Raw genomic sequence first — 23,707 nt, 5'->3', positions numbered from 1 at the left:
GGTGTTCTACAGGGGCACGTTTGTTGTTTCAGGGGCCACACTCAAGAAATCTCTTTGCTCCCCCATCCACCCCGTTTAGTGACAATTTGTGGCCTACAGGGGGCTCTCAAACCTCAGGGGGTCCTAGCAAATGTGTGGTTTGAGTGGTTTTGTAGAAGCCTACCAGCAGTACATCTTTCGTCGATGACCCTTAGGGGATCTCCAAACCCGGAATCATCGGAATGGACCATCTCAGTGGCTGTCGAACACATCATTATTGGCATGGGGGCGTCGGCATCTTGGTGACAACTGCATGCCGGCAGATTGATGGACGTGCCCACCAGAGTTACTCCCGGCGCCAGGACGGGGGCAGTACGCGCTGTGGGAGGTGCTGTGCGGAATATGGAGGGTGGTCGTCTCTGCTTTGGGGTCGTCTCACCCCCCCTTTGCTGACTGCTGTTAGCGCTGAGACGTCTGAAGTCAGGCTTGCGCCCAGTGGCTTTCCGGGCGGAGCGGACCACAGCGAGATGATCAAGTGAACAGGAAATCAAAGCTCGTTATTGGGCGTCAGAATCTCCAGGCGAAGGAAAAAACAGAGACAAACAAAGGAGAGACAAAGAAAAGTGAATAAAATGAGTGCAGAGAAGCGGAAATCTGACACCAGCCCAGGCGGGGTGCAGAGTTTGACTCTGGTGGGGGGTTCAGTCACTTTGTTTTCTTTTACCTCTAGTTTTTTTTATTGTTTGTGGTAAAGTTCATTTTATTTTACTAAAGTTTAATTTATCTGAGCAGGCCTAAATCTTTTGTTGGCAAATGTTTGCCCTGTTTACCTTAAATTTTGGTTATAATGTACATTTTTATTCATATAGCTGCTGCTTTTATCTTTCTAAAAATATCTGTTATTTTATGTAGACTGTTTAATCAGTTCTTTTATTCATTTATTTTGGAAAAGGTCGTGCTTTTGTGAGAGAGAGCAGGGTCAGTTTCTGGATCGGTTCGGGGTTAAGGGCCTTGCTCAGGAACCCAGTGGTGACGTCACTCCCCCAACCCCGGGATTTGAGTTGACGACTTTCTGATTTCAGGCACGGCTGACAACAGGCACACATGGGAGGTACCATGTGCTTGTGCGATTAGCAGTTAGCGTTAAGACCTGGCTGCAAAACCAGGAACTTGGTCGCCATAGTCTGTGGCTGCATTATTACCTGCTAACATCTAGAGGGCGCTAAACTTCATTGCACACAACCTTTATTTCAAACTGCTGGATAGATTCTTCTTACATTCATAACAGCAGAAATAACTCGTGCTGTACGGGGTCGCACTGACCCGGAACCTGTCCCCGGAAGGGAAGCGGGCGAGGCAGGGGGCACCCTGGACACACAGACACAGCAGTGCCAGACAGCCCTTCCTGAGTAATTCCTCTGAAAACCACATGCAAGGCCATCCAGGGACGAGGCTGCTGCAGGTCATGGGGTCCAATGCCAGCAGGGGAAGCCACATGGCACCGTTGATTATGCCAGCTCAGTAATTACCCCGTTGTCTAAAAGGATTATGGGTATAAGGCTCACCGTGTTCACCCACCACTGCATAACACTGTCTGACGGCTAATTGCTCCATGTTTCTTGGGCGCCGTAACACCGAGGTCCCTGATTCCGATCTGCGTAACTTCTCCAGGTGTCTCCTGACCGTTAACAACTTCCGCGCCGTGACAGAGGCTAAATTTAATGCAAATATTGTTCGTCTACATGACTAATTAGCTGAAGTGGACACTCGGGTGCTTGACGAGCGGCATGAGCGGTAATTAAAACTTATATGCCAGGCGGCCTGTTGGGCGGAGGATACAGGACACCACCCGTGGCATGGGGATGAAAGTCAGACTGCCGTGGCACGGGGAAGCAGCCCGAAAGCTTCTGCCCTTGAAGCATCCTTTTAGAGAGCGCACTCTCTGCATTTCACAGGAGTACAAGGCACAACCTTGACAAGCGAATTTTTTTTAGGTTCTGGGTAAAATTACCTCACAGGAAGTCAATCATACCAGCAGGAAATGAAGGGCCAATTGTACTCCTATCTTCATTCCAGACTAGAGACAATTAAATGACTGCCTCTGCTTTCAGCGGAGAAAGCAGTCCTTTCACTTCATGATTAACCTCTCCCTACTCTTGTACCCAAATAGCATTCCTCTTCCATCTTCTTGTTCTTGTGACGTGGAACTATTTGGCATCTTGCTGGAATGTCTTCAGACATTCAATACTTTCACTTGAGGCTCTTCCATAATTCACTAAGACTTTGGATACCAAAGATTTGAACTTAGACTCCGAGGTTTGACCTTGGGGCCCTAGAGATTTGACTTTGAATACCAGGGATTGTTCGTTAACTGCTTTAGGGCAAGCATTCTAGAGAAAGGTGATATGCAAAAATAAAGTTCTTCATTGTTTGTTTCATGTGGAATTAAAATTGTTTTTCAGCCACTACTGTTCAGATACATTTGATTGACAGGCAATTACCATTTTGAGCTTTTATCCAAATTGCATATAATTGTACCAGTTATACAACATACAGTGGATATATTATTGCAGGGTAGGTACATCCAGTGAGCAGGTATCAGTTCAGAGATAAAGCTACAACAACCAGGCTGAAATGATTAAAGTCCACCATTCAGCCCACAGCTGAAATTTCCGTAACATATGAAAAAAAGATCGCTCACAAAACACACACACACGCGTGTGTATAATGCTATGTAGACACACATGTACATAAATATGTGTGTGTGTGTGTGTGTGTGTGAATAATGCTATGCAGACATTCATAAATTACTGTAGCCACAAAAAGCAGCCCTGAAGCATAGTATTTCTTGTCCCTTGTGGACTGTAATAAGGACAATTTTCATCATTTTTCCCCCTTACATTTTAAAAACTGCGGCATAATGATGAAAACGAGTGAAAACGGGAGCGAGCGCAGCAGACGAACGAGGTCAATCTCCCATTGCTCTCATTATGAAAACGCTACACTTAGAGCCTCATTGCTGACACACATTAAAGGCGCCCCCCCCCCCGCATTTAAAGTGCACAATGAGCCGCTTGACTTCAAACGGGCTACTCGGATGGCCGCTAAGGCGCGCGCGTGCCGTGCTCCTTTCCGCAGGCGTCGCGTGGCGCCGCCACCAGCTGTGACAGTTGAATCCTTTCGCCCCCCCCCAAAAGTTTTGCTTTTCACGATCAGGTTCGTGCCGGAATGACGTGACTCGGCGGGGGTTTGTAAACAAATTTTCCAACTAACACAGGCGTGCATGAAGGAAGCAGCCAGCGCGCAGCCAGTATGGAGGGAATAGTTTTTTTGTCCTCGGGGGTTAAGGGGGGAGGGGAGTATTTAATAAACGCAGGATGCTTAAATTGGCCTCGACTGCAAATTCGACGGAATGCTGCTCTCCGGGATCTATCTGCTCCCAGGATGATTGTCATGCCCCTATCGTCCTGGACCTTCCGTGTGCAACGCCCCCCTCTATCACACTAAGTACGTAGCCGGGAAGCAGGCACGGGAGTCGGAGAAGTCTGGTGAACACGGGATTTATTCAGGACCAACGCACTTCGGCGTGCGAACTGACATCTATGACGCTAAAGAGTGGACTATGGAAACACACCCTGCTTAAATACGCCACAGTAATCACAGGACTCGAAACAGCTGGGAACACGGGAACGAGGTAGACAGGGGGGCGTGGCACACAGAAGGATCAGAGTCCTTGCTGCCAGTCATACTCATTTATATGTTATCATCTGGGGAAATCCACCTTAGGATCCATCACATCTGAAACGATACTCAGTGTTTGTACATATATGATGCATATGTGAGGTTGGACATATTAACTCATTATTTAATGAAACAGCAGTTATCATGTTACAAAGATTGTTTTTTTGCTGCTTTTCCATGTGAAAATCACAATTCCCCATGTTCACTATCAATGGGCTCGGCAGGTAAAGGCAGGATTTAAAACATCAGAGAGTCCCTTTCAGGACAACCTTTGGTCATTAGAAAAATCGTTACTGTCTTCGATCTGATCTTATGTTATGGTTGAAGGACACTCTGTATTGTTATTCAGTCTCTTGTCTTTATAATGCTATTTAGGTTTTATATAGCTACATGTCGTCTATGCCATATATTAAAATAAGATCATTCAAAAAAATCGATAATTATGGAGATCAGCCCTTGGCATGTGGGGTGGGGGTGACATCAGGTGACAAGTTCATTCATTCTCCACACCTGTGACTCATTACTAGTCATGGAGCATCTGCCTTCGGTTTCTCCTCTCAGCCACAGCAAACTCATGAGGAAGAGCTTTTTTTCCCTAGGATGTTTGGATCATTAATGATCACAGTGTTAAGGACTGACATGTACACCATGCTGCACACCAACATGTTCAGGGTGTTTAGGACTTGCATACCAACATGATACCAACGTTTCGGACCTACACAATAACTTGTTCATGGTGTTTGTGACCTGCACATCTCGTGTTCACAGCGTTTAGGATCTGCACACCGATGTGTTCACAATCTTTCAGACCTGCACACCAATGTGTTCACTCTGTTTAGGACCTGCACACTTACATATTCACAGTATTTCAGACCTCTACACTGATGTGTTCACAGTGTTTAGGACCTGCACACCAATGTGTTCACTCTGTTTAGGACTTGCACACTTACATATTCACAGTATTTCAGATCTCTACACTGATGTGTTCACAGTGTTTAGGACCTGCACACCGACATGTTCACTGTGTTTCGGACCTGTGTACCGACGTGTTCACAGTGTTTCGGACCTTTGTACCGACGTGTTCATTGTGTTTCGGACCTGTGTACCGACGTGTTCATTGTGTTTCGGACTTTTGTACCGACGTGTTCACTGTGTTTCGGACCTGTGTACCGACGTGTTCATTGTGTTTCGGACCTTTGTACCGACGTGTTTACAGTGTTTCGGACCTTTGTACCGACGTGTTCACTGTGTTTCGGACCTGTATAACGACGTGTTTACAGTGTTTCGGACCTGTGTACCGTCGTGTTCGCAGTGTTTCGGACCTGTGTACCAATGTGTTCGCAGTGTTTCGGACCTGTGTACCGACGTGTTCGCAGTGTTTCGGACTTGTGTACCGAAGCGTTGACAGTGTTCAGGGCCTGCACACCGACGTTCTCAACAGCCTACGAAAATGGGTTTACTCACCTTCCACAGGTATTCATTGCAGAGTCTCAAAGCACTTATGTAAGTCGCTCTGGCTAAGGGCGTCTGCCAAATCCTGTAAATGTAAATGTATGCCTACATATGTAAATTCTTATTTATTCTCAGACTCTCTGCACTACCACCTGTCACGTTACTACCAGTTGCACACTATGGATATTTATAATTATTGTTTTATGTTTACTGGTTAATGTCTGGTCTCCTCATACTTTATGTGCCCTGTTTCACTGGGCTGGAGCTGGGCAGCCAGGCATTTCACTGCACGTTGTACTGAAGTATAACTGTCTGCGACAAATAAAACTTTGACTTTGTGCCGTCCCTGAAATGGCTCTCTGCTGTTCTGTCCATCCCTCATCTCTACCCAAATAGAGCGTCTCTTCCATCTCCCCTGTCCCTGTGTCACATGGTTCGGCATGCCATCCAGCTGGGTGTGACCCTACAGCCTCCAGACTGAGTTTGTGCCATTCTCTCATAATACTTTCAGTTCACTCTTTGCACAGAACTAACAGAAAAAAACCCAAAGTGTTCTGTGTCATAAAACCTAAGTCTTTGTGACCTGAAGGTGGGTGACTCTTTTGGGCCCTTGAGCAAGGCTCCTAAGCCCCCAAAATGCATCACTCTCACCTGAGGATGTGTGTATATCTTAAAAAGGAGAGCTTAATGGAATATGAGAAAACAAGAGAATTCCAATCTGTACATGCACTTGCAGAAATGGCAAATAAAGTTTTGTTTGATTTCATATAAGTTTTGTGGTAAGTAGTGGGATATATTTGTATTTAAAGTCCTTACAAGAGTGACCCCGATGCCATGCTACAAGACAACTCAAACTATCAGTCCACTCTATCAGTCCGGACACGTCACTTCATGAAAACCAAGCAGCGCCCCGCACCCCCAAGGAACTGTGAATACGCCCAACCTCCCAGTGTCATGTTGATACATTAATGAACAGGTACGATCGCAAACATTTAAAACATTATCCACCCAACTGAGAAGCAGACCTGGTATCCCGTGGCAGCCAATTGAGGTCCAGTAGATAGCGATGCACCCAAACGCCGCTCCCTACTGACGTGTGTGTGGGTTGTTTGGGTTTGGTGCGGGGGATGGATTTGCCTAGATCATGGACAGAGATTATAGATTCTGATTAAACCGCTGGGTCAGTTCTGCTGCGGGGCCCCTAAAATAGTTTCTCGAAAAAATGTGAGCGTGCTCGTGGGGAGTTCAATCAGGCCTGTCGTCGCCTCCTCCGGCGCTGACAAGCTGTCCATCACCCGTCCCGCGCTGTCCTCGTCGTCTCCGCCGAAATCCTCTCATCCCTGGAGCTGTAGGTTTCCTTGCGGCCCAAGGTTTCATTATGGAAACTCACACCACTCGAGCCAAATGAACGATAATGGGCATGTCTGATTGAGATGCTCTGTAAAAGAAATTAGGACTAGAGTGCGGGATATGCTCACCATCATACGTATGCAGCATCATGCCTCTGTTCTCCTTCTTGTTCCTTTTTGATAAATTTATTGCTCAGATTCATCTGAGACCCAGCAATTTAGTTTGACATTGTAGGGACACGACAATGAGGCTCAGTAATTGTTGTGCAATTAAGGGCCTTCTAATTGTTACCGATTTGAATTGCAAATTCCATTAGAACTCTTTAAATGGCCTTTTGCAGCCAGGAGTCTCTGATGATTGACAGGTGACAGCGTAATTGGAAACCCAGCCGGCTGCAGGTTTCTGATTGATTCACGGTAATGACATGCAAATAGAGATAAATATTTACTAACACCATGTCAGATGTTCATTATAGGACTGTAGTGATAATATTGGAACAATAAGAAACATACATAAATTCAGTTTTAAGTACATTTAAAAATGCATTAACTAGGTATTTATTTTGGGGGGAAAAATTAAGTAACCATATTGTTTGCATCCACTTATGATTCATATTCTACTGGAAATTAAGAAAATAAAATGGGAGATGCTACACAGTGTTTTATATATCGTGGTTATTTTTAAAATGTTCGTTTATAAAGCATATTTAAATTGGGAATTGAATTGGGAAACTGTGTGCTTTCTGGTACCTGTTTATTTTTTTAATAGAGTCATACTGAACCTGATATTAATTAACCCTTGTGAAGAGTTTACGGTGCACTGCGCTGTCTGCACTTAGATGCAAAGAGGTGTTTGTAACAGAGGCCTTGGAAATTCATCTACAGCTGGATCTTCGCTGTGCTCACTGTCCCTCGGCGAGGCTACCTGCCGAGAATGCGGCATGTGACCCCCCCTGCCTGCTGGGGGCTGTTTGGAGGTGCATGCAGCCTCCTGTCCACATGGACTGTCCCCGTCCCTAATAGAATCTGACAGGATGTAAATGAGTATTTAAAAGGACTGGCGAAGATGGTCATTTTCTCCACATTTACTGGTCAGATGAACTGGAGATTAGCAGCTGTGTAGATTCTCCAGGCTGGGTTGGGGGCTGGATGTGTTTTGTGCCTCTCTGTGTGTGTATCTATGTGCGATACTGCAGTTGTGTTGTGTAGAAAGGGCAGCTTGTGATTTCAGTCACCACCGTTTCGCCAAAATGTTTCCCATCAGACAAGAATAAAACTCATTAAATAAAACCACATGGCCCTTTAGATAATAGCGGCCTTTGTGTGGACCGGAGTTTTATACAGGAGCTTGCTGTGTAAAAGAATAGACATCTAAGAAAATCTCTAATTCACTGCAGGATGTGAATTGAAAGTGAGTTTTGATTATACTAAGAGAGCTAGATTTCTTGAGGTGATGTGGCTTTTTTACGTAGAAACATGCTCAGATCCTAATAAAATTGGCCCTGACATGTAGTCCTGCTGCAGAAAAACAGAACTAAGCCTGATCTTCCCTCTTTGCAAGCGTGGCTTGCGGTGCTGGGTTTGATTGGCAGGACTGTCATAATGACACCCAGTCCTGACAGCTGCTATAATGCTGTAAAGAAGTTTTCAGTTTCCTTTTGTTATTAGTCTGTTGTTCTAATCATTCTCATTTACCATTTATTTAACTTTTAATGGGTCATTATACAGCATGCAGCATATTTTGGGATTAAATACTTCATGATATTCGCTATTGAACTGATATCCCTATTGAACTATCACTATTGAACTGATATTCCCAAAAACAATGGATGTGAAGTTTATCATATCAAATTTAAGAAAACTGTTAATTAGTTACAAGCTTCCAGTATTATCCTCCTGTCAGCTTTAACTCCACTCTTCTGTCACTTATTTTCATTGGTACTACATGTAATTACACAGAGCATTATTATATTATTTCTTATGTATTATATTATATTTATTAAGACATTCATGTTATTACAATGTAACAGTAAAAGGATATTTCTGTTTACTAATGATTTATGTATTGAGTGAAAAAGGGAGCCTATAAAGGTTGTGGGGTTAGGTTTAGGGTTAGAGTTAGGTTTAGGGTTAGGGCTAGGCTAAGAGTTAAGGTTAGGTTTAGGATTAGCTTTAGGGTGGCACTTAGGAAGAAAACGGCTACCCCCCAACAAAATAGAAAGGTGGTGGCCCCTGTTGAGGACGAGGTACACGGGCCATTGTGTCTGCTTACAGGTTTTCAGATTTAGTCAGCCTTTATTTTAATGTTGAGAATTAGCACTAGGATAATGGTTTTGATTAGGTTTAGGTTTGAGGATGGGATTACAGTTAATTTTGTAAATGATCGGTTTACCATCAGGACGGGAGCTTGGATTTGGGTTGACACTCAGGTCAGGATGGTGATGTGAGGTAGCATCGTACATGTGTTAACATTCATATTTTTAATTGTTTGGGTGATGTTTTTGTACAAGGTGACAAAAGTGGCTATAATGCTGAAGCTCCTGTTAACTATGATACTCAGTCCCCCCCCCACTGTGACATGAACCCTTCTGCTGATAACGATTAAATGTCACAGCTTCTTAGCCACTACCTCACCCACTGACCTGCTTTCTGCTCACACGCGGACGATCACATTACGGCATATGAATTCCTGCAGCGGCATCCTTCTCCCCCCTGAGATTCGCGCACTGGGGTCCTGTTGTTTTGAAGGGTTACTACTGTCACCTGGGGATTATTGGATTTCAGTTCTAAGGAAGCAAAAAGTGCCGCCCGTGCCATTTCCGCCCGCAAGTGTGCAGCCGGGCCCCTTTACTGCGGCGAACAAAGTCGCTCAGCTGTCAGTCAGGGTTATACAGTAAGTATATTCAGTGTTAAATCAATTAGCCCACAAAGCAGTTACTTAAAGACGCTGGCGTGTTTATCGTATAATGAAATTATGAAAATATGTTTCCAAACACATATGAAAAAAACAAATACGATAAACAGCTTAATGGACGTACGATGTCACCAGTAAAAAATAAACAGCCCAAAACAAAGGCGGTCCCATGGCACGTATGACCTGTGGTTTGGTCTGTGGTGGGGAATCTGAACTGGAAAAGCATCATATCTTCATGTTGCCGTTTCCTGCTTCCAACATGCTGTTGGGAGGCCTGAGGAGCCACATTGAACATTTGGGAGAAATTCCCCCTATTCTCGTCGTCAGGCGAAAACATCGACTAGATGTCCCCGATAGTGAAAATGAATTTCCCTCATACACAGCAGGGAATTCAACCTCTGAAGGTTGACCTCCTAAACCACCAAGATCTCTAGAAAACTAGTATCATTAACGTTGTAGCACTGCGACTAAAAGTAATCCTCGGTCCAAAGCGGTAACTAGGCAACGCTAACGTGCTCCTGCTAATGATGGATTTTAATGACTGCTATTCCCTCGTGACTCTTATGCTGCGATGTGATTTTAGAGATTTTTTGAACCCAAACAAAGAGCTGCGAGGTTTCCTTCGGGCTTCGTAATTAATCGGACCCTCCCTCCAGCAGGAATGAAGCTGGGTCTGCGTAGCTCTCAGCTCGGAGGGGTCATTTTCCTCAATGACCCTTACATTTTATATCCATCACTGTGGCCCCCGTGAGAGTCCCTCCCCCTACACCGAGGGGCTTATCGGCGTCAGACACAGGTTCGAGCGCCTACACTGAGATGGAGTGAGACAGCATGTTAACTGGGCGCACGGTGTAAAAGACCAGTGCCCCCCCCCCCCCCACCAAGAGAAAAAAAAAATCTAATCACCTACACAAATTCCAAAAGGTCACAAATTAATCCGACGCCATTTCTGCAGACAGGTTTGTAATAAGAGCTTAACTTTTTATTACAGATAAAATGCTTATATCTATATGTCAATAGCCTTCATGTATAAAAGTACTGGAATATTAGATATTTGCATATCAGTCTCTGTATAGACTACCATATTTATATATTTATTTTGCAATTTAGCCTGCCAACCTTGCATGGCAAAAATAAAATAAAATAAAATAAAACAGCAGCTAAAAATAAACACTCCTTTGAGACGGCTATGCTTCGGAACGTTTCACCTCAAATTAAAAAGCAGATACAGCACAAAAATTAACCAAAAAAAAAAACAATAACCTTCAAGTCGCACACAGGTCGAATATTTTAATGAGGAACCCCCAATACCGGCCTAGCGACTCTCTGAAATATGCGCTCTGTGCATTTCCTTTATTTGATGAGAAACTTCTGTGTGACTGCGTCCCTCCCGTCAGCCGCCGCTACTCTGAGGCCGGTGCTGTGCAAGAAAAACAGAGTCGAGCTAATTTAACGCAAAGTCAAAAAGCTTGGCACTTCACACCGATATATAATACAACAGCAAACATCCGACAGGACAGCTCTATGAGACACACAGGCTAGTCACTGCAGGCCTTTAGCCTCGCTGCGTTTGTCCCGTTTAACGTCTGCTATGCGGGCTGGTCGCACTTTAAAAAGCGTCAACGGACGTTGAAAAATATACTTCAAAAAAGCTGAAGTGACGTAAAAGCGGAGAAGCAGAGCAGTGTGTCCGTGGGTCGGGCGGCTCCCGGAAGCCCCATCACCGGTGGCATGACGGCGCCTTCTCTGTTAAATAAGGGTCTCTACAAATGTACCACATATAAAACTGTTAAATATATAAGTTTAGGCCTTTTTTGTTTAAAATACATTTAATGATATTTTTCCAAAACCGGAATCACCATTTCCTTGTCTGCCCGTAAATCATTTGCTGTCTGCATGCTTATTGCAAATTGTCCAAATACAGCGTTTGAAAAAAATGTAATGTTGATTATTATATATATTACGCTGGAATATATATAATATCTGCACAGAGTACAGTGGTGCCTTGGAGCGCAGGAGTGATGACATCACCACCTTGGCCCCTCCCTGCTCAGTGTGAGCCTCCCTGACGATGAATTCCTGTCCCCGTGTTTGTCCGTCCTGTCCTCCCAGAAAAGTACGGTCCTCTTTGGTCTATTGAATGGAAAAAATGCTTCAGGTACCAAACATCGGCGCTGGCAGAGGCCCAGTGGGTGAAGCTGGGACAGTCGGTCCGTTTCTCCACAGTAACCGGGTTGGGTCAGAGTTACGGGGGCAGAATGCTGCCACGCGGGGTCAGAGTCCTGCCCGTTCCCGGGCTTCGGAGAAGCATGGAGAACCACCCTCTGTGGTCCAAATCGCGATGCACGGAGATGGATGGGCGGACGAGTCAAGCCGATGATAGATGACAGATGATTCGACGGTGGCGACCACGGAGTGCGGGAAGCAGCGAATCGCGATCCACATCCCCTGCTGGGAGGCCCTGTTGCTACACTAGTCAGGAGACCTGGCAACCAATAAGAAGACAATAGCTGTTAGAGGACAACCATTAAGAAGACAGCACTTGTTAGCAGGACAGCATGCAAATTACATCAGGCGACGTGGTACCATGCAAGCAATGCATTATATTGTGGTTTTAACATTCAACAATAAAGGTAACTGATAATCTCCACATGACTTACAGTGTGCATATAAGAACCACTGATTTCAATTTGAATAGCATTTTAAACAAGATAATGTGATAAAAACCTTGCAAACACATAATGGTTAAGCTATACAATTTAAGCTCCACACTTTACAAATCTGTCAGTCTGCAAAAACAATTATTCTGACTGAACAAGACTTCAGGCAAAACGATCAACCTTCTCATGTGTATTTAATTACTCTAACAGTCTCAGACTCATTGTATCTGTAGAAAAGAAACCTACACTGACGTTGCGAAGTACTGAACTCACGTGACCACTTCAAAACTCTTAGATATGATGGTAGAAACTATACTGCCCTCTAGTGACTCAGCGGTAATAATTTGAATTAGCAAGAAAAAAATGACATGTTCCCAGACGCCTCACTCCCCGTCTTCAGGGAATTAAAATGTAAATCTGTGGAGGGGCACGGGGAAACTCTTATCTCATCTCCCTTGATCTCAAATGCAGCACAAGTCTTGGTGGTAAACCTTATCTGATATGAGAATGAATAGTGATTTATCTAATCAGGCTTCCACAATTACAGTCGTGATTTGACGCCTCATTAACATCCTCGTTAATTTGGAAGCGCTGTTTTAGACTAAGAAGCAGCTTTCTGTTAATTTACTATCTAGCTCTGCCTCTGACCGTTCAGCCTACATTATATAATGAAAGGCAGACAAAATAACGCAAATACATTTAAATGTTACTGTTGCTCGAGCTGTATCCCCACGTTCTAGGATACTGATATCGTTCACATTTGCCATACACCTCTCTAACCCTCAGGAAATCCCAGGATGTACTGGGTTCTGCTCAGCCAATCAGGCTAGACGAGAAGGCCGTTTCCGAAAGCGTCCAAGGCAACCTTGGTTCAGCTAATGGGCATTACCAGTGCTGGCCAGGCAGGGGGGGGGGGGTCCTTGCGGACCCCTTCCAGCTGGGAAACTGATACGAGCAGCCACACCAGCAGCAGCAAAGACCTAGAGGAGCTACTCCGGGTGCTGGGCTTGGGCTGCCAGGTTCAGGAGGTGAACTGCACGTGCCGAACAGGCGCTAATGAGCTGGACAATGAATCTGCTGCTGTTTATTACCTTCGTGCCTTTCCGGAAAATCTCATGGGCTGAGTCTGCCTGTCCACCTAAGGGGAACCTGCAGGGTCTGTGTAACAGCCATGTAAATGCGCGGTATTCAAATACGGGCACTCTCAGCCGCCTCCGAATGAGAAAGCCACTCACGCGTCTCAAAGCTAGGGGGTGTCGCACCGGGAGCAGACCTTAATCAACGTGCTGAGGCCCAGATAAGAGATGTGGTCCACGGTGGGCTCATCAGCCGGGTGAGGGCTGATCAATAAGTCCACTGAATAATACAAATATCTTATTAACTTACTGAAACGGAACACAGCTGAAAAATGACTCCTGGATCCGATCCTTTAATTACATCCTAACAAAGTCATCAAGTCGGACTCCCTGTAAATGCAGCTAAGCTGATTAACAGCGGTGTAACTGCCTAGAATGAACAAAAAGCTCAGCCAGCATGAAAGCATGTGACCACACATTAATGAAGGTGGTTCGAAGATGACATGAATGAAGTAAAGGTACGTAGGGCACCCAACTGGCGTGAAGACAGCCTGACAGGCCATGAGAAGACGGTCAAAGACGCCATGAATGAATGTCAGGGTTCGGTCCAGCACCCAGCCCTGCATGAATGTGCTACGGGGTCAGAGTTGATGATTATTAAATCAGCGCGAGATCCGGCATACCGAGACCCTCTGTGGCTTGTATCTGTTTGCCAGGGGCTTCCACACGGCCCCCAGCGAACAGTAGCAGTACCAGAAATGGCTGAGAATACGCATACATGAATGCCCAGACACACACACAAACACGCACACGCACCATATGTCCATACAGAAAAATGGGCAGTCACCAACTGTGATACACACCCACAGATGCCGTATCGATCTCAGACGCCACCTTCGCCCGAGTTCACTGGCCATCTGAAATGGATTGCTCTTACAAATAAGCCGCTTGCTTACCCGGGCTCTCTATAACAGAATAATCAATTACGTTCATTAGGACATTAAGTATGTGAGCCTAAAGGCTGATTAAAATGCTGTTTTCTTATTTCGAGGAAAATAGGCCCTTACAAGAAATTCAATTCATTACAGCACAGAGGCTGTGGCGGTTAGCACCCGCCAGCCCCGAGCTTAACTGGTCAGGCGAGTCCATCGCCAAGGAGAAACGCTGAACGGAGAAGAAAAAACGGGGGCGTTCAAACGGGAATTAATTCCGGACTGTCCCCTCAGGTGAGCGACAGCTCTTAGAAGCGTGTTCAATGAAACATAGCCTCTATTTAAGCCTAAAACTAATTATTCTCGCTGGGTTGCAATTGCATGTTGAGCAGAAGTAGTAACTGTGTGTTAATTAAAAAAAATAAATCTGAGGCCACTGCTTTAGCTTTTTTTAGCAGGGATCAGAACATTAGGTCCAAAATGCCGTCCAATTAAACCACAGGGTGCGCAGAAGCCATCCCAAGGTGACTTGGCGGTTCAGACAGCTGTCGCTTTTATTGTCCTCCCGCGTGACATCCTTGAAGCTTCCAGAGACGGCGCGCGGTGGGGGCAGAGTGCTTTCAAAGCGGCGTAATGTGGCAGCGGGCTTGCGGCAGTAACAATCAGACGTACGTACCTCGGTCACTGGTGGGAGAACAGCGAGATACGTAATTACGCGGGAACAGGAGCTCGCCATTTAAGCGGCTAGAGGAGGAGAGCCATGAAGCATGATGATTCCCAAGCTGTACGGCATGTGAGCGGCAGCGGGAAGCGGCCTGAGTCGCCCCAGCCACCATTCCGGGGGAAGCTAAACGCGGCTTGGGAAGCGATCCAGTCAGTTCACCTGTGGGACCAATGCAGGGAAATGAAGAGAGCCAGGCCGAGGAATACGGCGGCTGGGCGGCGGAGTCTCCAGCTGGGAGAGGCTTATTCTCCACACCATGCTGGCTATAATGCGTCTAGCCCGGATCTATCACAAAGTGGGCCCAAAACACATCTCAAAAGCACTGCACACGCATCCATTACGGGTGCCGGGCATCAGTAGCGACTCTCGTCATCTTGAGCATTCGCGTGCCGTCGTCCCTCCCCTCGCCGCCGGCACCGTGAGCCTGCTTTACAGCACACGGCCGCTTTGTGGTCCTCGTCCAGGTTTGACAGGTGGCGGATTGCAAAGCAGTGCCAGCAAAGCAGGTCGACTGGCAAAGCTCTGAGCGACTGAACTGCGCTCCTGTGACGGGCTGCCGGGAGGCGTGTCACCACGTCGGCCCGCCAGGCCTGCCGATCAGCCGCTCCCTTTGGAAACTTTGGAGGAGCAGGAAGAGAGGTGGTAGGCAGGGGGAGGAGGGGGGAGTGAAAGGGAAGTGTGGGGAGTGAGGGGCTGGGCGGGGCAGGAGTGGGGAGAGACCAGGTGAAGTGAGGGGCCAGACAGGGAAGGAGCAGAGAGTGAGGGGCTGAGGGGGGTGGGAGCGAGGGTCTGGGCAGGGGAGGAGTGGAGAGTGAGGAGCTGGGTGGGGCAGGAGTGAGGGGCCAGGCAGGGGAGGAGAGGAGAGTGAGGGGCCAAGTGGGGTGGGCAAGGGAGGAGTTGGGGGACAAAGGGTCGGGCATTGCCAGGTGGGGGAGGTATGGGGAACAAGAGGCTGGATGGGGGAGGAGCAGAAAATCAAGGGCTGCGTGGGGTAGGAGTGGAAAGCTAGGGGCAATGCGGGGGAGGAGGAGGTAGTGAAAGGGATGAGCAGGGAGCAAGGGGCCAGATGGAGGAGGATAGGCAAGCAAGGACCTGTGGACAGGGAACAAGGGAGAAGAGGGGGAGGAGTGGTGAGTGATTTGCAGAGCAGGGGAGGAATGAGGAGCGAGAAGCTGGACAGGGGAGAAGTGCGGAGTGAAAGGGAGGTGTGGGGAATGAGGGGATAGGTGGAGGAGGAGCAGGAAGTGATGGGCTGGGGGAGGAGGAATAGCAAGTGAGGGGCTGGGTAGCGAAGGGGCAGAGTGGGTAGCAAGGGGTTGGACAGGGTAGGAATGGGGTCTTACCCCATGAAGGAGCCTCTGCCTGATGGAGGAGCCTTTGCCAAAAGCTATGTGGTCAGTGTCTCTGGACGCACAGAGCAGTTATGTGTCAGGCTACCCATCTGCTCTGAGAGCAGGGGCATTGTCTCACAGATGATGGTTTGGAAGCCGCAGCACACACCCTGGTATAAGATCGATGCCGTCTGGGCGCTGCGTGACTGTTCCCCCTAGAAGGCTGGGTCAGAAAATTAAAAAATACGATGCCCTTTGTCACTCAGGTCTCCACATGCCCCACACCTAGCACATGGCATCCAAAGATGCCCCTCTCAAGGCAAGAACTGAAAAAAATACAAAAACTCAGCAGCCCGGCCGGAGATTGGGTACAGAACCTATGTGAGACTTGGTTCCTCACATGCCACTCATCCATCTCGCAGGCTAGATTAATGAACTTCATTTTTCACCATGTGAAATAACCTGGCATCTCAACAGAAGCCAGAGGTCTCTAAACTGCATGGACGGGATCTGCACTCTACGTCTTATGCAGTGAGGAGGGGAACGTCCCCCGTGAAATCACAGGTAATTTAATTCCTGCTGTAACCTGACAAGAATTCACCGACGATGCTTCAGATTTTCATGCTCCGGAGGCACGAGTTGAGGAGGAGGGCGTCATTCGTTGGCTGATGACTGAAACGCAGGCATTGAATTAATGATTATTTACACTTAACGAAACTCAATCAATGACGTCCGGTTACACGAGAGTGGAAGCTAAGGAGCAATGTGTGACGAATCTCGTAAAATGATGCGTTTTATTCGCCGATGGCAATGGGCTTTTCTGGGTGTGGATGCCATGAGAGCGATTAGGGGTAAGGGGGGAACAATGGGTCACTTCGCCCCCCCGCAGGTCTACACCCTACCATGCCAATTTAACAACAAATTGCAAGCACCGGGGCCTGACAAACCTGTCCCAGCACAGTCACCTTCCTCCCTCATCCCAGCACAGTTATTTTTCTCCCTTTTCTCCCAACAGTCACCTTTCTCCCTCCTCTCTTTCTCCCAGCACAGTCCGCTTCCTCCTTCCTCCCAACAGTTGCCTTTCTCGCAGTCTTTCTCCTCATTATAGCAGTCTCCTTTCTCCCTCCTTTTCTCTCAACAGTCACCGTTCTCCCTCCTCTCTTTCTCCCAGCACAGTCGCTTTTTTCCCTCGTACTTTTCTCCTACGAGTCACTATCTCACCCAGCAGTCACCTTTCTCCTCCCTTTCTCCTAGCAAGTTGCCTTTCTCCCTCCTCTTTCTCCTAGCAGTTACCTTTCTGCTAGCACAGCTGTCTTTCTCCCTCAATACTTTCTCCCAGCAGTTGCCTCTTTCTCCTCCCTTTCTCCTAGCAAGTCGCCTTTCTTTCTCCTCACTTTCAACCAGCAGTCACTTCGTCCCACCACCCTGTCTCCTACCAGTCGCTTTCTTTCCGCCATTTCTCCTACCAGTTGCCTTTCTCCCTCCTCACTTTCTCCCAGCACAGCTGCCTTCCTCTCTCCTCCATTTCTCCTACCAGTCGCCTTTCTCCCTCCTCACTTTCTCCCAGCACAGCTGCCTTCCTCTCTCCTCCATTTCTCCTACCAGTCGCCTTTCTCCCTCCTCACTTTCTCCCAGCACAGCTGCCTTCCTCTCTCCTCCATTTCTCCTACCACAGTCGCCATCCTCCCTCCTCACTTTCTCCCAGCACAGCTGCCTTCCTCTCTCCTCCATTTCTCCTACCACAGTCGCCATCCTCCCTCCTCACTTTCTCCTAGCACAGCTGCCTTCCTCTCTCCTCCATTTCTCCTACCACAGTCACCATCCTCCCTCCTCACATTCTCTCGGCACAGCTGCCTTCCTCTCTTCTCCATTTCTCCTACCATAGTTGCCTTTCTCCCTCCTCACTTTCTCCCGGCACAGCTGCCTTCCTCTCTCCTCCATTTCTCCTACCACAGTCGCCATTCTCCCTCCTCACTCCCAGCACAGTCACCTTTTTCCCTCGTCCCCTCCAGAAGACTTCAAGATTCAGTAACAGCTTCCTGTAGAGGTAATACAAATGTTAAATACAAACTGAAACCTCGCACTGTTATGCCAATCACCACTGTCCCTATAACATCAGTACCTTGCTATACTAATGCATGATATTGCTTGTATATTGTATGTATGTTATTGTTTTCATTATTGTTATTTGCTATCTATTGTTTTTCATTGTTATATGCTGTTTAAGTTTACAATGAGGCACGCAAGAAAGTATTTCATCCTACTACAAATTACAATAAAGCTTTTGAATCCTTGAATCCTTTGAATCTTGTTTGAGTCAGGGCTGCTCTCTGCTGCGCCAGAGCATAGTTGGACTCATTCCAGCCTGGAGAGGGAGAGCGATCCAAATTGGCAGTGGTATGAGGCCGTCCTGGAGACCGCCGAGGTTCCTGCAGAGACGGCGACCTCATAGCCACTGCGGAGCTGTGGACAACCACTCTGAGATCCGGCTGAAAATGGATCTGGCTGCTGATGCTGCAGAGGAAATGAGAGACTTCCGGGTGGCCAAGAGGGCCATAAAACTGAGGGAGACGAGGGACTCAGGCACGACGCGGGGAGCAAGAACCAGGGACCAGGACTTACCGTGGTGGTCTTAACTCTGCCCCCGGGTTGAGTACAGGTCCAGCCTGACTTGTTCACCAGCAGGTTACAGCCTTCGTTATCCAGGCAGGGCAGCATCTCGCACCACTGCTTGGCCCGGACGATGCGAGCTGCAGGTGATGAGATAGGGAACGTAACAGTTGAGGTGGGACAGGCAGTCCATCTGCAGCTTATGACCTAGGAGGCATCTTCAGATCCCGAGCTCCTGCCTTTCTGAATCTCCGTATTGCCATCCCAGATCTAACGCTTAGTTATTCCCACGGCCTCTCACTTAATACCTTACCTTTGAAGTGGAATCAGATGGAATATTAGATAAATGGGAGAAAGGCTTTAATTTCAATGCAGCCATGAAGCTTCTATGGCATGGGGAGAGGGGGTGTCTGGGGGTGTCTGCGTGGTCGGGAGGAGCTCTGGCTGTGGCATGACGTTTCGGAGCATCATGCTAAGGTGCTGGTGGATGGCCAACGCCCCCCCCCCCATCACTACCCCCTAGCTTCTGGATGGGAGTAAAGAGACTGAGCAGGACATCTGCTCCATGCTGGCGCTGGTGCAAAGCATGCACACACACACACACACAGTACATGCACACACACACACAGTACATGCACACACACACACAGTACATGCACACACACACACACACACAGTACATGCACACAAATACCACAAACACACAGCATACATGCACACAAACAGCACACACACACTCACACACAAACACACGGCATACATGCACACACACACGGCATAAACAAACACACACAAACTCACCAAGACACACACACTCATACAAACACACACAGACACAATTGCTCACACACAAACACTAACACGTTCTCACCCTCAGGATCACACACACAAACACACGCACACACACACACACTTAATACACAACATACATGCACATACACTCACACATCCTCACATGCACTCCATCTCACTGAACTGGTTAGAGATGAACTACAACTGGGATATAAGAGGAACGGAAATATTAACCATGATTTCAAAGTCCAATAAGAGTCTCTTAGACCAGGGTGGGGCTATGCTTTAACATTAACATCCTCAACACTCAAATACCTATTTATAAAAATCTAGGGCATTCATTCAGTTGAGTTTGGTTGCACATCAGGAGAGTTTGGGGGGGGGGAGCCTTTTATTACACGGCTTTTTTAATCTTTTATTTTTTTTGAGGGAGTAAGCTGTTGCCAAGGGCGGGGCAAATGTTGCTGGGGGTGGGGCTAGTATTCACTAGGGCGGAGCTAGCTGTTGCCAGGAGCAGGGTGTTTATACACATGCATAGGATGCCGTTGCTTCTATTCAACTACTGTGACATCGCTGGCCTGAATGGCACGCTGAGGAGGAAGTCACCCACACCCAGAACTGCACGTGGGGCTTCTGCGGGACACGGATGCCTTGGGATCACTAGAGACTCCAAACACCACACAATCGCACACCCACAACAAACATGCATGTCAAGAAAATGCCGTCTACTCTGCGACAAAATGAGATGTTGTTATACCCCCATATTCTGTGTTTTGCCCCCTAATTTACTTTAAAAATAAAACATTCGTGAGGCATCTGAAACCGTGCCAAAGGACACAGTATCACATTAGACAGCCTCTGGTACATTCCATGGAGGAACAGCTGAGAATTAGCACAATGGAGATTAAAGCACAACAGAGAGCGTTTTTGGAGGGAATTAAGTCTGTTTCTACTGCTATCAGACACCATTTCAATGTTAATTAAACTGACAACATGAAATAAAGCCCTCTTATGGAGACTCAATGCCGTGCAGGACGGAGATCGTTGTGCATTTTAAAAAGGCTCTTTAAAATATATTTAAATCAAAATATGTCACTGAGACTAACGAATAACTAAAAAGAAATGGTATAATAATAACTTATCATTCCTAATTATCCTTGGGCCCAAAGGCAGTTTAATTGCTTGAAACGAAACGTGCGTAACTTCACAGCGCGTCCTTGATCTGCGCGCAGAGTCATTTCCCAAACATCTCCCGGGATGCTGCACACTACTAGACATGGTCCTTAACATGGGTCTTGAGGGCGTGTTGAGTTAATTCCTCCTTAGCATTAGGAGGCCTAATATCCAACCAGTAGCGCAGTGCATAACTTAGTTAGCGTACAGCCGTTTCAGAAAATAAATTCACCCCAGCGTGCATCTCATGTCACGGTTCAGAAATGTCTGTATTAGGAGAAATTTAAGCCAATATAGAAATGCCACCAGGGAAGAAAAACAGGTGACGTGGAACAAACCGATAGGGATTGTTGCACAAGCATGTGTGTATATACACGTTTCACAGCTGAATATAGCTGGCTTGCAAACACACCCCCTTATCTGCTTTTATCTGCCGACTGACATATACTCCAGCGTCAGGCAGTCTAAAAATTGTGCGAAGCCATATTTCTTCCCTAATTTGATCCTGCAGGTTGCTCCTCTCACATTTAATGGCATGAAGCCGATTGGTATTCACGCTCGGAACGGTACCCCTTTGAAAACCGCCGCGATCGCCCTAAATGATTATTAATGCGTGTCCTTGACTCGTAATACCGTGGACCTCTTCCGACGGACAGCACGTCTCCACAAATGATCCTTTTATAAAGTCTTAACATCTCCTCACCTTCACAGGTTTTTTTTTCTTATTATTGAGCTCAGTCAGTTCTGCCTGTAAAATCACATATTGTGTAATTATGCAAATAACCGTCCATTTGTCTCTTGCTCTGCCAGATTAGATACGTGCGTGTATCTCAATATATTTCGACCAGTCGGGAGATGCAAGCATCAACATCGTGGCCGGCGTGAAGCTCGGTCTGGCAAATCAGACGCACTCCTACTTATTTTAGATATTGATTGAAACGGACGGCGGCGCAAACATTCCAGAGTAGCCCACACCCCCGCCGTTACAACCCTCTGCTAATTGGAAGCTCGTTGTACATCAGAAAGATTTAAAACCATGAATAACACTCTCATCACGACCTTAATGTTGATTTCCGTTATTTCCCGGGGAACAGCAGCGGCAAAGGCTTGACAGGCTGAGTTATTGCCATCCTGATGTCCACTGGGATGGGGTCTCCCTGGTCTGATGAGTCTGAGGGATAAATCATTCCCGCTCGGCAGACAGCTTCATTTCCCCAGCATGAAGCCGCCGTTTTAACATCGCTTGGCACGGAAGACTTTTCAGGCTAGAAAGAGGAGTTTTGGATCCCCTGAAATTTAATTGGCAGGTTTTTGACAAACGGTGTCAAAGAAGATGTTGTCTCCGTCGCCAATCCCTACTTGATGTCTATGGCCCTGATGGTTATAGGACATCAACCAGGCAATGTTTCTATCTTTTCTTATTTTAACTTTGTTTGCTTGTTCATGGTATTTATCTCCGTTAAACTGCACAGGGTCAGCGCTAGAGTATGAACCAACGTGGCTTAATTTAACTGCGCATAAAAGCGTATTAACAGATGAAAAGCTTGAAAATTCTGCTATTGTTCGACAAAACACTTTCATCAGATTGGCTTGTAGTCTCCTGATTATTTTTAAATGCCACTTTTCCGGCTCCTGTGTGTTTGTTTTTTGAGACAGTTAAGCTGGGCTCCTTTTCTTTCCCCCAAGGAACAAGATGCACAAAGATCCTAAACACTGCGAACATGAAATTCCAGACCTGCATCATATATCTTTTACGTCTGTTAGACTCAGGTGCCGATGTGTTTTGTTTATTTTTACTGCATCGATGCACTTCTGGTTGCTGTTGATAAACTTTTTGCTTATTTCTGTTTTCAAACTATTGAACTATTAAAAAGCAAACTCTGGATTTTAAAAATACTTTTTAAAACACTGTATTAGGCATGATTAACTCGTCAGCCTCCTAGAGACGGCTCGGCGTGCTCCCCAGTGAGCTACACTTCCCCTAGTCGTCATTTGTACTTAACCGCGCATCTCCAGTCAAACAAATGAGCATAAGCATAACAGCTGCCACCTGAGCAGACAGTAGGAGGCCCTCCAGAAGCTGTCAGCAGAGCCAGCTGGCTGTGCTGTCCACTTCTGTCTGTACTACAGAGCCAGCTGGCCCTCTGAAACGTTTGGAGGCATCTCTGACAGGTAAAGGCTAAAAAAAGGTTCACTGTCAGCTCACAGACTGTCCCCTTCCCCCGCTGGAAGAACCCAAAGGTTTATTTTGATTGATTTTCCAAAGCCCAAGTAAGTCAGAGCAGGATCTATAAAGAGAAGGCTGAATCATTTCCTGCCTTAATTGGCCTCCAATGTCTTGAGCCTAATTGTGGTTTGATATGAAAACAGAGGACAATAAAAGGAATTAAACGTTATATGGCAGCTTAATGAGGTAATGTGTCCTTGCAGGCGTCAGTGTGATTGTGCAAAAGCCTGTTGGTTATTAATCCAATTTACCATAAAGAAGGACTAAGGATTGTGTTTAGGGCCCAGAAATCGGATTAATTCATACATCTGGCTCACGACGTACGTGGAAGGAGCCTGCAGCGTTAGCCCTCGAGGCTAATGACGTCAGCGCTGCATGAGGGCCGTGAACACACTGCAGATATCACCGGCGACCATGTTCAGACGGTACGAAATGACATGGAAGCTAACATTTCACGAGTTCTGCAGGATCATAATAAAAGCCGCCTGATTTTAATGTACCTCTAGGAAGGTAACTGCGTGCGGGTCACTCTGCAGGTGTAAGTGAGGAACATCACCGTCACACCCACAGTGGGACTCTGAAATACTACATCACAGCCATGTCAGCAGCTGGGAGGCCCAGGTAACACCGACAGCTTAGTGGCCTAGGGAGCAGACTCTGCTGCACGCGACTGGGCTTGAAAACCGCTGACTATTATGGGCTGAGGGCTCCTTAGCAACCGCCTTCCAAATGCCTACTTCATCACAG

General features: G+C 46.8%; 1 protein-coding gene across 11 annotated transcripts in view; it reads right to left on the bottom strand.

Annotated features, from left to right (window-relative positions):
• Positions 1-10,391: 10,391 nt before the first annotated feature.
• LOC125739164 (chemokine-like protein TAFA-5) overlaps positions 10,392-23,707 on the bottom strand; it is a 65,991-nt gene continuing 52,675 nt past the window's right edge. For 2 of the 11 annotated variants that reach the window (XM_049008985.1, XM_049008984.1), the window contains exon 3: positions 10,392-18,908. In XM_049008985.1, coding sequence (XP_048864942.1) covers positions 18,514-18,908 — 395 coding nt within the window. In that variant the 3' untranslated portion in view covers positions 10,392-18,513. The remainder of the gene's footprint in view (positions 18,909-23,707) is intronic. The other 9 variants (XR_007397081.1, XM_049008989.1, XR_007397077.1 and 6 more) reach the window with 9 other exon arrangements.

This window comes from Brienomyrus brachyistius, chromosome 3, assembly GCF_023856365.1.
Source record: "Brienomyrus brachyistius isolate T26 chromosome 3, BBRACH_0.4, whole genome shotgun sequence".
Lineage (NCBI taxonomy): Eukaryota > Metazoa > Chordata > Actinopteri > Osteoglossiformes > Mormyridae > Brienomyrus > Brienomyrus brachyistius.
This window is presented reverse-complemented; position numbering and strand designations above follow the sequence as displayed.